Here is an 11,227-nt window from a genome sequence, read left to right as displayed (position 1 = left end):
CCAAACTGACTTGATTCATGCCGCAAAGATGGCAGCTCTGGAAATCGGCCCTGACTCCACCTTACCCATCCCAGCCTGAGTACAGCCTTGAGGCTCAGCCCAGATAGGAGACAAGCTCCCCTGGGGGACCTGGCCTGGGGCACTGCATCATTTGGGTGTAGTGCCCACTGGGCACAGAGAGGACCTTGGTTAGCCCCATCAAGCTCCTAGAGGGGTGTTCTCTGTGCCCCTGTCTCTGCTGAATGCCACCCCATCTCTGGCACTGGGAGCAAAACAAAATCCTGAACCGACCCAGCCTCTGGGTCCCATGGCCGAGGGAGTCCTTTCCTGTCCAGCTCTGCTCCCCTTCCAGGCCCCCTGAGCTTGTTATCTGCTTGTCACGGGGCAAGATGGCTCTCCTCCGGCTCACCCCTTGCCCAGTGCACCCAAAGGCCTCATTTTCCTCTCCTGTCAAAAGCGCCCACTGCTGGCTGGTCTGGTCTGGTCTGCAATAAGGGCCTGAGAAACAGCCTGATGGGGCAACGGAGGCAGGAAGGAGCCCGGTGGGGGAAGGATCTACGGGAGGGGGCAGAGGAGAGAAGGAGAGAATTGCTGGCTTCCCACCTTCCCCTGCTCCCGCCCGGCCCAGCTAAACCTGCCCTGTGTTGCTGATTCCTCCCCCCAGGCCCGGCTTCTCTAAAGAAGTCAGGAAAGCTGGACTTCTGCAGTGCCCTCTCCTCTCAGGGCAGCTCCCCGCGCATGGCTTTCACTCACCACCCGCTGCCTGTGCTTGCTGGAGTCAGACCAGGTGAGAAACGGGGGCCCGGAGGGGGGCCATGGGGGAGGCTGCAGAGCACTGAGGGGCAGCTGGCCAGGTGAAAGGGCCAGGGTCCACCTAGGTGACAGCCCCACGCTCTCTGAGGGGGCCGTGGTATGGCAGCGGGCGGGCAAGGGAACGGGCCCTCCCTCTGCAACAGCGCTGAGCGGTGAACCAGCCGGCCAGGGGCCTCCTCACCTCGTTCTCAAGCACCCTCCCACTTGCTGCTCACTCCCCATGTGCTTGCGTGTGTGCTGTGTATGTGCATGTGTGCTTGTGTGTGTGCGCATGCATCACGTAGATATGCACATGCGTGCCACAGCGAGTGTGTGCTGTGTGTATGTGAATGTATATACACACACATGTGGTGTGTGGTACAGGCCTGCCCTGAGGCCTCCTCCCACGTGCCCTATGAGTCCAGAGGCCTCGGGCCTGCCCGGTTCTCCTCTCCTCCTGCCGGCCGCGGCTGGGAAAGCTCAGGCCTCTCCCTCTGCACTTACTTCAGCCCTTCTCTCCCAGCTCCTGGCCGAGCCCAGGTTCTGGTTTCCCAGCACTGGCTCAGGTTGGTGTGGGGTGCAGACTGACAAGAGCACTCATAGGAGCCCAGATCTCCTTTTTGGGGTCCCCTGCCCTTTTCCGGACATGAAGAGCCAGGCCAAGGGACCACCGGTGGCAGCTGTGCTGCTGTATAGCAAATGGAGCTGGCCACCGACTTGGGGGCTCTCTTGCTTCAGTCACAAGAGACGGTGCTTGGCGGGGAGAGCATGTCGATGTGCCTGAGGGGATGGCAGGCAGGAAGTTGTGGGAGCTGCATCCTCAGCCTCCCTGCTCCCTCACTTGCTTCTTCCCGCCCTCGGCATCCATCTGGCAGAAAGAGGTCTGGATTTTTTTTTGGACACTGCCCTGTGTCCGCCCGCCATCTCCTGGGCCCTTCTATAGGACAGAGAACAGCAAGGTTTACCCTCCAGCTTCCTCCTCGGGGCCTCCTGGCTGGGAGCCCAGAGACAGCCTGAGGTAGGGCGTGGTGGCTTCAAGGTGGGGGCAGGGAGCCCAGGCCGGGACTGCTGGAGGCGGAGGCCCAGCTCCACTCAGCTTTTATGAACTCCAGAGAGAAGCCAAGTTTCCTCAGCCCCCTAATGAAACAGCAAGAGTGAGCTGATTGGAAACAGACGGGAGGGGGAGGACTGGCCAGGGAAGAGCTGGGGCCTGCGCCGGGGTGGGAGTCGTGTGTGCGAGGAGGCGTGTGTGAGGATGCATGTGCAAGTGTGATAGGGCTGAGCATACAAGAATGTGGCCTGGGCAGAGGCGACCAGGTGCACACCCACTCACATGCCGGAGAGCGTGTGCACACTGAGGGGGCCTGGCCTGCGCAGGTGCGGGGCGTGGCTGCCTCCTCTCCTCCCTCGTCCAGGCTCCCACCCAGGCCCTGGACCCTGCTGGGGCTAGTGAGATACTCACCTCGGGCACAGAATGCTAGAGAGCGCCCCAAATCTTCGCTGTCAAGATAAATGACATTTTAATGCAGTCTTTTAAGAATTAAAATTATTGCAAAAACAAACAATGAGCAAATATCAACATTTTAAATAAAAGACGGGACGGACCCCGCACTCGCTTGACCCTGCCTCGCTTGCCTCACCTTAACCCCGGCCCTGGTTCCATTCAAACTTTATTTATGAAGACAGGCAGCTGGTGTGCAGGCCCTAGTTTGCCAATTTGATTTTTTAAAATATTGCATTCAAATGCTGTTTATCTTGATTACTGCGTTTTTTGGTGCTGTCTCAACTTCTGCGCCAGAGGCTGGAGCCTCACTCTCTTTGCCCTGGTCCCGGCCTGCTCCTGCCCATTCTCCCTTTTTTCTCTGGATCCTCAGTGCTCTGACCGGCAGGTCCCCTCATCTTCTATCTGCTGATGCCCTTTTCTTCCTGCCCACTTGCACGCAGGGAGCCCTCGGGCCACGGCGTCAGCGCTGCACTTCCCCTCCACATCCATTATCCAGCAGTCGAGCCCGTACTTCACGCACCCGACCATCCGCTACCACCACCACCACGGGCAGGACTCGCTGAAGGAGTTTGTGCAGTTCGTGTGCTCAGATGGCTCGGGCCAGGCCACTGGACAGGTGAGTCCAGAGGCCCAGGAGCCCCGCCACAGCTCATCTCTGCGTCTGTCCATCTGTGTCAGGGTCATAGGGAGATGGCTCGTGAGCCAGGTGCCCACCTGGGGCTGGAGCAGCAGAGCACCAGTAGTGCGAGCACCTCAGTCTTCTGGTCTGGGGTAGGGGTCTGTGTATCGTGCGGGGGCCTCTCCATCATGGTCCACAGAGGTGGTGGCAGCGGCTGAGTCCACCTTACTTGGGCTCCTTGCCCTCCCCACGGTCTGTTTCCCCAGCAGGAGTGTACCCATGAGCTGTCCAACCCGGGCCAGACCCCTTACCTCCTAACATTCCTCTTAAACCTCAGGGCTGCAAGGATTTTGTAGGTTCTAGACCAGGGGTTCCTAACCTCGGCACTGACATTTTGGGCCACTCACTCTCTGTGAGTGTGGGATCCTGGGCCCTGTGGAGTGCTGGGCAGTGTCCCTGGCCTTCACCCACTGGAAGCCAGCAGCACCGCCCCCTCCACAGTCATGGTGATCAAGAATGTCTTGACCTCAGAGTGCCCCAGGGGCACAGGTGACAGGCCTAGGTCCACGGGGGCTGTCATGGAGACTCCTGTTGGCAGGACTCTCAATAAGGAGTCCCACGTTGCTCCTGGTTCTGAAGTGAAGCCTTCGTCCTTAGCTGGAAAGAGACCAGCTTCCCACGGAGCTCTGTTGGGGTGGGGGACACTGACCTTCTCTGTCAACAAGCCTTAGGGTCCAGTCACTGACGAGCAGAAATGCGGGGCCTCTCAGCAGAGGAATTATCTGAGACAGTGGCGGGCTGGAGGCAACCCTCCAGTCGGACGGTGGTCCTCGCTTAGTCTCTGGGAGACCACTCTGGATTGGGACATGGTGGTCTCTAGACCTGTGAGAAGGTTCTGGAGCCTCAGCAGCATGCTGCATTATGAGAAGGCCCAGGTCCTCTCGCTGAGCTGGTTCAGCTTGGAAGCCCGCTGTGATAGGTTAAATGGGGAGGTGGCTCAAAGGGCCAGAATGGAGGAAGCCAGTCAGAAGCCCACGCCAGAGGACACCCAGGGAGAGCAGTGCTGCCTCTGGGCGCCCTGAGCAGGGTGAGAGTTTGCTGAGTGCTGGCGGATTATTGAAGGGCGTCTCTTCATTCCCTCTTCCCTCCCTCCTGCTCTCCCTCCTTCCGCTTTCTGGCTCCTTTTCCCCTTTGGCCTGTAAGGATTTCTCTTGCTGGCTCTTCAGCTTCTTAGCACACTCAGAGCCTTGCCTGCCTCTCTGGACAAGCTCTGTTCACTTTTAGGGGCGTTCAGGGAAAAGCAAATGTGACTCCCCAACAACTGCTGCACTTCCTCCAGAGATGCCGGCAGTGTCTATGGGAACTGCCAGCCCATGTCCCCAAGGGGCCTGGGGCCCGGAGTATGGATCAGAGAGGCAAGGAACCTCACTTTGCCGGACTTCTCACCCACAGAGGCAGCAGGAGTTTAGAGTCATTGAGACAAACCTGGTGGATCAGCTTAGCCTAGAGAGTCAGTCCATCCCCTGGGCGTCCTGACACCTGGGTCCTGAGCCTCTCACTTGACTCTGCTGTTCAAGAGTAGGATTTCACTTGGCCTAGAAGGTTCTCTTCTCAAGGCAGGTGCTTGCTCCAAGTAGACCATGGACAAAATGCTGTAGATGGAGAGACAAACAGCCAGCCCCCCTGGTTAAACATGGAGGCTAGCCTGGCTGGGCAGCAGCCTCTCTGGGTTTCCTCTTGTGGCCTTTTGTGCCTAAGAGGGGACGGGATGTCTGCAGTGAGCCTGCTCCAGAGGGCCAAGCTTCTGAGAGGAGGCTAGAGGCGGCACCGTACTGTGGAGGAGAGAGCCAGAGGCCCGGGCTCTGCAGCTGACCTGGTGGCAGGGGATAGTCACACCAGGCTGCATTTGCTCCATGGCCACTGCCAGAACAGTAGTTCTCAAGTCTCAGCATGCACAAGAGTCACCTGGAGGCCTCGCAAACACACAGGTGGCTGGGCCTCACTTGATTCTGATTCAGCAGGTCTAGGTGGGACTGAGAATTTACATTTTTCTCCAAGTTCCCAGATGCTGCTGCTGCTTCTGGTCAAGGGATCCACTTTGAGAACCACTAATCTAGCGCTTAGAGGAGTAAATTACTAACTTCCATGAGAATTTGAAGTTATAGATTATCTTTGCAGAAAGATATGTGCGTACAAGAATTTTACAGATGACTTGCAGAAGGGTTCCCAGGTGCCCCTATAGCTCGTTCTTGGACCCCAGTGCCCGATGGATAAGAACCAGATCAGGAAAGGCCAAGGCTAAATGGAGACACTAGTCAGATGAGATGCAGAGAGCAGAAAGAGGGTGCCTGGTCAGCTGTGTTTCTGGCAGAAAGAAGAGACCATCAAGTGAATGCGGTGGAGCAGGACCTGTTGGGAGAGCACAACTCTGGAAGGCAGGAGGCCTGGTTCCAGCTCAGCCTCTACCAACGCTGGAGTGGCCAGACCCTCTTCTTCATCTGTCAGATGAAAGCGAGGCGCTATCCAGCCTCTAGGTTTTGTCTAGCTCTTAATTCACAAGGTTTTAAGGCGCTACAAAGTCACAAGACCTTGAGGTTTTAGAAACCTCAGCTTGTGCCCCAAGCAGAGCTGAAACATTGTAGCCTAGTTGGAAGTTACTTCTAGAAACCAAATGTTATAAATCAGCAGGTTTGATGTCCTGCCATATCGGGTGGGATTAGCTTTATCAGGTGGGATTAGCAATTTAGATCCTCCTAGGCAGAGACAAGCTCTGGGGACTAGAAGGAGGCAGAGGCTGCCCTGTGGGAGCAAGGGCTGTCTGGAAAGCCCCTGTGTCCCAGCACCCCGGGGGGCCCAGGCTCAAGATGGCCTAGAGAGGAGGAGTGAGGCTGTGATCTGTGGGGTTTCCTGTCCTGATGGAAAAACAAGATAGGGACCAGATAGGCTGTGGAAAGGAAGGACGGCAGCTGCCTGTCACGTCTCAGCATCACTCCTGCAGAGCTGAAACCCCTCTGGCCTGTGCCTGGAACTGAAGGGTCCATTTCCGAAATGACCTTTGGCACAAAGGATCTCCAGCCCAGGATACAGACAGGGACAAGCAGCCACTGTTGCTTTTGTCAGGGGCTTCTGAGTGGGCAGGAAGGATCAAGTCAAGGGAACTACTTGGAGGGCCAGTGCAGACCTACGCTGGTGATTAGAGGTGGAGGAGGGTGGGTGGACCTGCCAGAGTTCAGAAGGGCGTGGCCCGCACTGGCCAGCCATGGGGCTTTATGGTTTTAAAGTGTAGCAAGGTGGACTAGTTGATTCAACTTCGTGGGACTTGAGTGCTGCATGTCTGGGCCACACAGAGGTGACATTCCATGGCTTGCTGGAGAGCCTGGGTGGCAGTCTGCTCCAAAGGCCCCAGTGAAGGTTAAGAGCATCCTGGAAGAACAGGGCAGAGAGAGATGGATGGTGGTTCATGGAGTCTGGCTGGTCTCCATGTTGAGGACGGTATTTTCTGAGCAGACCTAGAAGGGTATGGGAAAGGGTGTCCTAGACAGAGGGTTCTGCAGTGTAGCCTAGCTGCTTAGTCTGTGTTTGGAAGCCCCAGTCAGTATGCAATGAGAAGTATTTGGGGGGAGGGAGTATTGGAGCATGAGTGCTAGGAGACCCCGTCCGGCCTCCACCATGGGAGCCTTGAGTGCCCAGCCGGAGAGATCGTATTTTACATCGGATGCAGTCACAGCTGTAGAAGGTTTCAGAGAATGGTAGAAGTCTTTTGAGGAAGAGTGTTAATGAGCCTGCTGGAGAGAATCCATAGGACCCCTGGAGTCAGGTGGACATGGCTATGAACTTCAGGCCTCACCAGTAACAGCCGGGTAACTGGGTAAACCACATCACTGCACAGAGCTCCAGTTTCCCCGGTCGTGAAAGGGGGAGAACAGAGCTTCCCTTGCATCAGGGTTTCCCAGCCGCAGCACTGGCGACGTTTGGGTTGATGAGCCTTTGTCCTGGCTGTTGGAGGATGTTGAGCATCATCCTCTGCCTCCAGCCATTAGGTGCCAGTAGCACCCCCAAAATTGTGCCAAGCAAAATGTCTCTAGACATGGCAGTGCCCCGTCAGGGGCAGACTTACTGCCAAGTGAGAACTGCCTTACAGGTTCACTGGCGGATGGGACACAACGTGAGTAAAGTGCCCGGTACGGAGCCAGGCACCGAGGGCACCGAGCCGATGAGCGCGCTGTCGCATAGAGGAGACACCTCGTGAGTCTCATTGTCATAGTCTAGGCAAAACCAGTGATGACAGTAAAATGGGCTGGCTGGAGACATCAGTGGGGTAGGCTCCCCAAGGGTCACCCACCAGCAGGAGGAGGAGCACAGCAACCTCCCAAAGTCTCACACCTGGCTGGCTGGGAGGGCAGAGCTTTGCCCCATGGGAGAGGGGCCAGTTGAGGATGAAGAGCTCTGGCCCAGACCCCCGAGCTTGGGCTGCAGGTGGTCCTTCGGGACACTGCCCAGAGCAGGAGGAGGTATGTGCCCAGAACTCCAAGGAGATCCTGTAAGGGGCTGGGGACCTTTGCCCCTCTGTGGCACTTACATCCCTGGAAGCCCAAAGGCTGATGTATGCAAGGGCACACATGGGGCCTGGAGGGGGAAATGAGTTTGAGGCACAAAAGGGGATAAAGGAAGGAGTGGATGTGGCGACCCGGCGTCCCCAGCTTCTGAGGGAGTTGCTTGAAGAACTTCGTGGGAGCTGGAGTGGCAGCAATGGATTGTCCTCCTGGGCTCTTCTGTAGCACATAGGCCAGCACTCCATCATCCTCAGGTTGCTGGGGTGAGGGCGGGTCCCCCAGTGCCCAGCGTCCCCCCCCAGGCCACGATGCGGGGAAGACAATGGCAGGCCTGCTGTTCTCGGTTGGGTCTTCTGGCCTCAGCCCAGGGGTCCACAGAGGGGGTACGTGTGTGTTTTCGGGGGACACGAGGGTTGCAGTTGGCGCATCTTTCCTGCCACAGGAGGTCTTTAGAAGCGTGTGAGTTCCAGATGCAGCTGCTCTGTGGTTAGGTGGCACCTTGGTACCTACAACGCTTTCCCTAAGAAATAACAAACCACCCGTCGGACACTCCCCTTCCTCCTTCCACAACTTCCAAAGAGGACCACACCAAAAAAAAAAAAAAAAGAGAGAAACACCTGAGAGACCAAATCGAGGCCTCCCACCCTCACGCACCGGCGCCCCGGAGGAGAGGACCCGTGCTGCACCTTCCGCCGGGAGCGGAGCGCGGCGAGCCGGCGTGGCCGCGCAGGGGAGCGTGTGTCTGTGTGTGATGTGCCTTCATGCGTCACTCTATTTATGTTGTTCGCAGCCCAACGGTAGCGGCCAGGGCAAAGTCCCGGGGTCATTTTTGCTACCGCCGCCGCCTCCAGTGGCCAGACCTGTGCCCCTTCCTATGCCTGATTCCAAATCCACCAGCACTGCCCCAGACGGCGCCGCCTTGACTCCATCACCTTGTAAGTGGACGATGAAACCGAAACCACAACGCCCAGCGTCCCCGGCCCGTCCAGACAGTCTCCACTGCAAAAAGAAAACCCCCCTGCCCCTGCCCACCACCAAATCCCCCCCAACCCGGAGTGCCACGGAGCCTCCCGCCTGGACGAGAGCAGAGCTGAACCCCCCAACCGCGGCCGCCCGGGCCTCAGTCGCACCAGCCAGCACCCCACAAGCCCCCCTGCCCGCTGCTCCCAGCCTGGGCCCTTGGCCCAGGCCCCTGGGGGGGCGGGAGGGGGAGCAAGTGGGGCACAGGCCGGGGTGCTGGCTGGGGTGGGAGGGGACAGGGAGGCGCAGCCATGCCATCTTCATGCCTGATTGCTGTTTTTTTTTCGTTTTTCGTTTTTTTGTTTTTTGTTTTTTGATTTTTTTGTTGTTTCGTTGTACCCCCCACACCAGGAAAATTAAATGTGACCACAAGGCGACGCCACCACCATCCCCTTTTTGCCTTGTCCCCCTCCTCTCCATTCGGGGCCCTCAGGCCTCTAAGGTGCAGCAGGCTAGCCCCTGACCCCCTCTTCAGTCTCACATTTGGTTTCTCGTTGTTCCTCTTTTTTTTTTTTTCTCCCATCCCTCTCCCTTCCCTCAGTTCCTTCCCCAGGTTGAATGTTCCAAGGACAAGGGAGGGCTCTGGGCCTCGGCTTACTTCATCTCTTTCTCTCTCTTTTCTTTTTTCTTTTCCTTTTTTTTTTTTTAAATCAATAACAACTTTCGTCCAAGGGAAGAGAAAAATCTGAGTTGGGAGGCCCAAGGTAGACCCGACGACGTGAGGGGCGAGAGGTGGAGGGTGGGCGGTGTGCCGTCTGCGGTCAGGGTGGGGGCAGCGCCTCAGGCGCTCCGGGGGCTGGCGGGCCACAGGCCAGGACTTCCGGGGCGCGGCGGGCGGGGCGACCCATCTCACCACTTTTCTCCGTCTCGCGCTGTCTCGCCTTCTCTCATGGTTTGAGTTCTTTTCCCCCTTCCCATCCTCTTCATGCCATCTTCCCATCTGCATCCGCCATAAGACATCAAGTCATGGTCATGGTCATTGGAGGCGGGCAGGGTGGGAAAAGGAGACCAGGCTGTGGGGTGGCTGGGGGCACTTCTGGACAGAATCTGATGAGCATGGGGTCCCTGGGGTGTATCTGGTACAGGGCTGGGGGTGGGGGCCTCCTAGGCAACCTGTGATCCTCCTTGTCCCCTCGGAAGGTGTCCTCCCTCCTGGGGTGCAGGGCCCATTCCTTTCTCTAGGAGTTTCCCAAGCTCTTCCCGAGGCGAGTTCAGGGGTATTTGGCCCATTTGTCCCTTCAGGCCCCAGAATAGCTGCCCCTGGGCACCCAAGCCCCAGGGTTCTGCTAGGCCCTCCAGCCTCCTCCTCCTCTTGTGCCTTGGTGCATTTGGGCCTTGGAGACCATAGGACCTGACCCATCAGAGGAGGAAAATGTCTGCCAGGTTTGAGCTTTGCCATCCCTGGGCCCGAGCTGGCAGCCAGCTCCTAGGCTCCTCTCCGACCTCATCCCACTAGGCCCCGCCCTCCCTTGAGCCCCTTCAAGTACTCGGAGCCACCGGCCCAGTCTTTGGGACTGCCCAGGGTGGTAAGTGATGCAGCACCTAATTAGCTGCCCCGGTTGGAGAGGTGGCCTGGCTGAGACAGGCTTCCCCAGGCAGGGTGGGGCCAGTCGGCCAGAGCTCCCACCCTCCCAGGCTTCCTTCTCTCCAGACCTGAGAGGGCCAGTGGGAAAGCAAAGGTACCCCCTTCGGGTGCTTTGGGAGGAGGGCTATTCCTGGCTCTGCCTGGTGCCTGGTTAGGGGACAGCACTGGGGCCATGGGACCTCAGCTGAAGCCTGCAGGGCCCCTCCCTCACCCCTGCCAGGAAAGAGGACACCTGGCTGAGGCGGAGTGCTACGGTTGGGAACAGTGTGTACTCCAGGCCAGTGAGAGGGTGAGGGGGCCCTTCGGCCTGTCCCTCCCACTGCCAGCCTAAGCCTGGGCAGCATGGTCTAACCCGGTCTCTCCCTCTCTCAGCAGCCCCGAAGGGCAGTGCCCAGGTGGGCCTCAAGGCCTCACAGGGTCTCTTCCTCTCTCCCCTGCTCCCCACAGCATTCGCAACGACAGGCGCCTCCTCTGCCAACCGGTTTGTCAGCATCGGACCCCGGGACGGCAACTTTCTGAACATCCCACAGCAGTCTCAGGTAGGAGCGTGGAGGCGGTCGCAGAGGGAGTAGGCAGGAGTTGGGGCATCTTGGTGTCAGGGAAGAGACCAGGGTCTTTAGGGCCAGTCCTGGAGAAGGGCTGGGGCAGGGCTGGAGGACCCAGGCTTTTGCAGGCCCAGCTGAGCCTGCCTCCCCAGGCAGCCCCCAGGCCCCCTGGCTAATCAGCTAATTGGATAATTAGCTCCAACAACCCTGGCTCTGGGGAAGGCGGCCAAGGACCCAAGGCTAGAGGTGCTCTGGGCCAGGCCTGGTGGAAGCAAAGATGGAAGCTGTCGTCCTCATCAGGAGGACGACAGCATCTGCCCTGTTGCTCTCTTCCTGCTCTGGGGGAAGTCCTGGCCTCCAGCCCTCCCCTCTTCTCTGGCTTTGGGTGGGCTGGGCAAGGCGTAGAGGAAGGACAGAGCCGGCTTGGTGGGCCACGTGCCCAGAGACTCTGGCACCAAGGGTAGGGCAGGGCCCATTGCTGCTCTGGAGGCCCCTCCCCCAAGTCCCTATGAATCTTGTTAGAAGGGCTGCCAATCTTCTGGAGCCCCAGTTCTCACAATGAAATACCCAACCACCCCCAGCCCTCCTGCTGGATGCCCCTGGACCCCA

The 11,227-nt window shown here is 58.3% G+C and overlaps 2 protein-coding genes across 9 annotated transcripts in view; one reads left to right on the top strand and one right to left on the bottom strand.

Annotated features, from left to right (window-relative positions):
- NFIX (nuclear factor I X) overlaps positions 1 to 11,227 on the top strand; it is a 92,737-nt gene that overhangs the window by 75,844 nt on the left and 5,666 nt on the right. For 2 of the 7 annotated variants that reach the window (XM_039882779.1, XM_039882780.1), the window contains exons 7-10: positions 665 to 787; positions 2,737 to 2,912; positions 8,259 to 8,403; positions 10,521 to 10,612. In XM_039882779.1, coding sequence (XP_039738713.1) covers positions 665 to 787; positions 2,737 to 2,912; positions 8,259 to 8,403; positions 10,521 to 10,612 — 536 coding nt within the window. The remainder of the gene's footprint in view (positions 1 to 664; positions 788 to 2,736; positions 2,913 to 8,258; positions 8,404 to 10,520; positions 10,613 to 11,227) is intronic. The other 5 variants (XM_039882782.1, XM_039882783.1, XM_039882781.1 and 2 more) reach the window with 4 other exon arrangements.
- The window catches only part of LOC120618518 (histone-lysine N-methyltransferase 2B-like), a 3,645-nt gene continuing 814 nt past the window's right edge, over positions 8,397 to 11,227 (bottom strand). The window contains exons 1-2 of one of the 2 annotated variants that reach the window (XM_039882786.1): positions 9,602 to 10,523; positions 8,397 to 9,428 (exon numbers count right to left, since the gene is read on the bottom strand). In XM_039882786.1, coding sequence (XP_039738720.1) covers positions 8,589 to 9,428; positions 9,602 to 9,718 — 957 coding nt within the window. In that variant the 5' untranslated portion in view covers positions 9,719 to 10,523 and the 3' untranslated portion in view covers positions 8,397 to 8,588. Of the gene's footprint in view, positions 9,429 to 9,601; positions 10,524 to 11,227 lie in introns of those variants that run through there. The other variant, XR_005657270.1, reaches the window with a different exon arrangement.

The sequence above is a fragment of the Pteropus medius genome, unplaced genomic scaffold (genome assembly GCF_902729225.1).
Source record: "Pteropus medius unplaced genomic scaffold, Ma_sr-lr_union100, whole genome shotgun sequence".
NCBI classification, from domain to species: domain Eukaryota; kingdom Metazoa; phylum Chordata; class Mammalia; order Chiroptera; family Pteropodidae; genus Pteropus; species Pteropus medius.
The sequence above is the reverse complement of the archived record's forward strand: the minus strand, read 5'-3'. Positions and strand labels throughout refer to the sequence as shown.